At 44.8% G+C, this 5081-nt stretch overlaps 1 protein-coding gene across 1 annotated transcript; it reads right to left on the minus strand.

Moving 5' to 3' along the window:
* Positions 1-754: 754 nt before the first annotated feature.
* LOC138910814 (uncharacterized) lies at positions 755-1216 on the minus strand. The gene has a single exon (XM_070202063.1). It carries the CDS (start codon positions 1214-1216, stop codon positions 755-757), a length of 462 nt encoding a protein of 153 aa, XP_070058164.1.
* Between the last annotated feature and the right edge of the window lie 3865 nt (positions 1217-5081).

The following is a 5081-nucleotide window of genomic DNA, read 5'->3' on the forward strand; positions in this document are numbered from 1 at the left end:
GGATATTTTCTCCGCATCTCCCGCTCAATCTCCTAGGTAACTTATCCGACTAGCTGGACTCTCCACTGCACTTTCACTGTAGCTATGTTCTTTGATCTCAACTTTGGAACCTGCCGGTCTAAAATGGCCACCGACTCCACATCTTAAGTAAAATTCCCATCCAACTGCACTGTGGTGAAATCCAAAACATGAGACGGATCTCCGACATCGTCTTCCATATAAAGCCTCATACGGAGCCATCTGAATGTTTGACTGGCAACTGTTATTGTAAGCAAACTCCGCGAGTGGCACTAACCGATCCCAAGAACCCCCAAAATCAATGACACAAATGCGTAGTATATCCTCCAATATCTGAATAGTGCTCTCGGACTGTCCGTCCATCTGAGGGTGAAAAGCTATACTCAATTGAACCCGTGTGCCTAATTGTTGCTGCACTGCTCTCCAAAACTGTGATGTAAATTGCGTGCCCCGATCTGAAAATGATGGACACTGGCATACCGTGTAGGCGAACAATCTCGCATATATAAATCTCAGCCAACCGCTCCGAAGAATAAGTAATACCGACTGGAATAAAATATGCGAACTTGGTCAACCAATCTACAATCACCCAAACAACATCAAACTTTCTCAAAGTCCGTGGGAGTCCAACTACGAAGTCCATGGTTTTACGCTCCCATATCCACTCCGGAATTTCAAGTCTCTGAAGCAATCCGCCCAGTCTCTGATACTCGTACTTCATCTGTTGACAATTTAGTTACCGAGCCACAAACCCAACTATATCTTTCATTTTTCTCCACCAATAGTGCCGCCTCAAGTCCTGGTTCATCTTAGCGGCACCCAGATGAATGGAATACCACGAACTGTGGGCTTCTTCAAGAATCAATTCACGCAATCCATCTTTATTTGGAACACAAATCCGACCCTGTATCCTCAACATCCCATCATCTCCAATAGTAACATCTTTGGCATTGTCGTACTGAACTGTGTCCTTCAGGACAAGCAAATGGGGATCATCAAATTGGCACTCTCTTATGCAGTTATATAAAGAAGACTGAGAAACCACACAAGCTAGAACCAGACTGGGCTCCAAAACAACTAATCTCAAAAGCCGATTGGCCAAGGTTTGAACATCAATTGGAAGAGGCATTTCACTAATAGGAATGAATGCAAGGCTACCTATATTCACCGCCTTCCTACTCAATGCATCAGCCACCATATTAGCCTTCTTGGGATGATACATAATAGTAATATCATAGTCCTTTAGTAGCTCCAACCATCTCCGCTGCCTCAAATTTAGATCATTATGTTTTAATAAGTACTGAAGACACCAATGATCTATAAATACCTCACAAGACACACCATAGAGATAGTGCCTCCAAATAATCAATGTATGAACAATGCCTGCCAATTCTAAATCATGAACAGGGTAGTTCTTTTCATGTGGCTTCAACTGGCGCGAAACATAAGCAATCACTCTACCCTACTACATTAAGACACACCCAATACCAATCCGAGAAGCATTGCAATACACTGTATGAGAGCCTGAAGTTGAAGGAAAAACTAGAACTGGAGTTGTGGTCAAGGCAGTCTTGAGCTTCTGAAAGCTCTCTTCACACTCATCCGACCACCTGAATGGAGAACATTTCTAGGTCAATTTAGTCAAAGGCGATGCAATAGACGAGAAGCCCTCCACAAAGCAAGAAAATTCCGAATCTCAGTAGCTGAAGATGGCATGCGCCAACTCTGAACTGCCTCTATTTTCTTCGGATCCACCTTAATTCCTTCACTGGACACTATATGTCCTATGAATGCCACCGAACTAAGCCAGAACTCACACTTAGAGAATTTGGCATAAAGTTTCTCCTCTCTCAGACTCTGTAATACAATACTCAAGTGTTGTGCATGCTCCTCCTGGCTACGTGAGTACACCGGGATATCATCAATAAATACTACGACAAATAATATCTAGATATGGCTGGAATATACTGTTAATCAAGTGCATAAATGTTGTTGGGGCTTTGGTCAGCCCAAACGACATCACAAAAAATTCGTAGTGACCATATCGGGTCCTGAATATTGTCTTTAGAATATCCAAATCTCGATTTTTCAACTGGTGATACCCAGATCTCTAATCAATTTTAGAAAACACCCTCCCTCCCTGAAGCTGGTCAAATAAATCATCAATACGCGACAAAGGATACATATTCTTGATTGTAACTTTGTTCAACTGCCTGTAGTCGATGCACATCCGCATAGTACCATATTTCTTTTTCATAAACAGAACCGGTACACCCCAAGGTGACACACTAGACCTAATAAACCCTATATCAAGAAGTTCCAAAAATTGCTCTATCAATTCTTTCAATTCAGCTGGTGCCATACGATACGGAGACATATAAATGGGCTGAGTGCCCGACACCAATTCAATACCGAAATCAATATCCCTGTCGGGTGGCATACACGACAGGTCTGTAGGAAATACATCCGTAAAGTCTCGTACTACCGGCACAGAACTAATAGTAGGAGTGTCTGCATCAACATCTCTCACAAAGGCCAAATATGACAAACACCCCTTCCCAACCATACGTTAGGCCTTAAAATAAGAAATTACCCTGCCGGGAACATTATCTAGTGATCCTCTCCATTCGACCTTCGGCAACCATAACATTGCCAAAGTCACGGTTTTTGTGCGACAGTCCAGGTTAGCATGATATGGAGACAACCAATCCATACCCAGGATTACATCGAAATCAACCATGCTAAGCAATAAGACATACACAAACATGTGAAACTAAGGACTCACGGGGCATATCCAGATAATGAGTAAAGTACGATGATACATATAAATAAGTAGAACCAGGGTCAAATAATATAGAAGCTTCCTTGTGGCACACTGAGATAATACATGTGATCACTGCATCTGAAGCAACGACATCTGGCATGGCAGGAAAATCATAGAATCAGGGCTGACCGCCACCTGATCGGCCTCCCCCTCTTAGGAGACCCCTAGCTACCTGAGCCCACCCCAAGCTGGTTGGACGGGTGGCGAAGTAACTGGTGCTGAAGTCGTAGTCTGACTTTTCTGCTGCACTGGACCTCTTGGGCGATGAGGAAACTACCTCCACATATACCAAAACTCCTTGCACTCAAAGAAACTCCCCAGTGCTGGTGGTGGTGGTACCGAATCGGGCTCCGACAACTAGAATAACCCCTAGAAACACTCGGTGCAAATGAACCCTGAATAGAACGATCACGGGACGAACTCTAGGATGGAAGGGCACAGAGTGATGACTGACTCTGATGAGAACTGTATGAACCATGGCTGGATGATGCACCACGGTGAACTGGATGACCTATCTAAGCGTACCTGTAAGGATGACCTATGCCGTGGTAGAATTGACCCTCTAAAGGAAAATTGCTGAAACCACCCGATGCATGAGGACTCTTGGTCTCCCCTTCTCTATGCTCCTGTCTACGAACCATCTCTATCTGCCGAGCAATGCCAACCACCTCATCAAAAGTAGCACCGGATACCCTCTCTCAAGTCATAAGTAACCACAGCTGATATGTGAGGCATCAATGAACCTCCTCATCCTCTCCCTATCAGTGGGAACCAACCAAACTGCGTGACGAGCCAACTCAAAAAACCTTATCTCGTACTGTGTCAAAGACATTCCCTCCTGACGTAACTGCTCAAACTGTCTACGCAGCTCCTCTCTATGAGACTGCGACATGAACTTCTCCAAGAAGAGAATGGAGAACTCCTGCCATGTAAATGGTGCTGCATCGACCGGTTTGCGCCTCTCATAACCCTCCCACCATCTGAAGGCAGCCCTAGTGAACTAAAAAGTAGTGAACGAGACCCCACTGGTCTCCAGAATACCCACCGTCTAAAGCATCCGCTGGCACTAATCCAGGAAACCATGAGAATCCTCTGACTCAGCACTGCTAAATGATGGAGGCCGCAGCCTCCCAAATCACTCAAGTCTCCTCTTCTCATCATCGACCATAATAGGGACCACTGGGCGTTAGCGGCTGCAACTGGCTGAGCTGCTGAAGCCCCTGGTATCTAAAGTCCCTGTACTACCTGCTCTGGAGTACAGGCGATAAGGGTATGAGTACCTCCCCCATCCTGAGAAGTGGATGGTGCATACTGAGCCGAAACCACCTGAGCAAGGCTAGGGCAAATAGTCAATATCTGTGCTAGAGCCTCCTGAATGCTTGAAATCACAATAGGCACAGCTGGTGCCTATTTGGCCCCACCGGATCAACTATATCTGGAATTTGCTCTTGAGCTGGAGAAATTGGTGGTGCTATAGGTGCTGCTCCAACTATTGTACGAGCTACACCTCGACCTCTACCTCGGCACCGGCCTCTACCACGACCCCGATCTCTTGCGGACCTAGATGGTGGCACTGGTGGCTGACCGTCTGATCCGGTAGTACGTGTCCTCACCATCTGTGGGAGAATAGAATAAGAGAAATTTAGTTTTCGAAATCAACAAATTCGCAGGATAGAATACAAGAAAGTGAAATTTTCCTAAGGGTTCGGCAACCTCTTAAAGATAAGTGTTGAAGTCTTCGTACCGATTCACAAAACTCTACTAAACCTACTCATGACTCGTGAGACCTATGTAACCTAGGCTCTGATACCAATTTGTCACGACCCAAAATCCTAACATGTCATGATGGACCTATCGTGGTACTAGAAAAGCCGACAATACGGAATAATCACAACGCGTTTAACAAAAATGAATTAAAGCAGTTGAAATAAAAACAATTCTCATAAACAGGGAGAGAAACCCAAAACTCAATGCAGAATTCCCAATTATCGGGGTGTCACAGAGTACATGAGCATCTATACATCACATATGGAAAACACGGTCTATAATAGTCTGAGACTAAATGCAATACGCAAGAAGATAGGGAAGGAGAGACAAGGTTTGCGAAATAATGGCAGCTACCTCAGAATCTCCAGAAGATCAACTGCGCGAAGAAGTCAACACCCACTGTGTGTGGGAACACCTGGATCTACACACGAAGTGTAAGGTGTAGCATGAGTACAACTAACTCAGTAAGTAA

Source organism: Nicotiana tomentosiformis, chromosome 1 (genome assembly GCF_000390325.3).
Source record: "Nicotiana tomentosiformis chromosome 1, ASM39032v3, whole genome shotgun sequence".
Classification (NCBI taxonomy): Eukaryota; Viridiplantae; Streptophyta; class Magnoliopsida; order Solanales; family Solanaceae; genus Nicotiana; species Nicotiana tomentosiformis.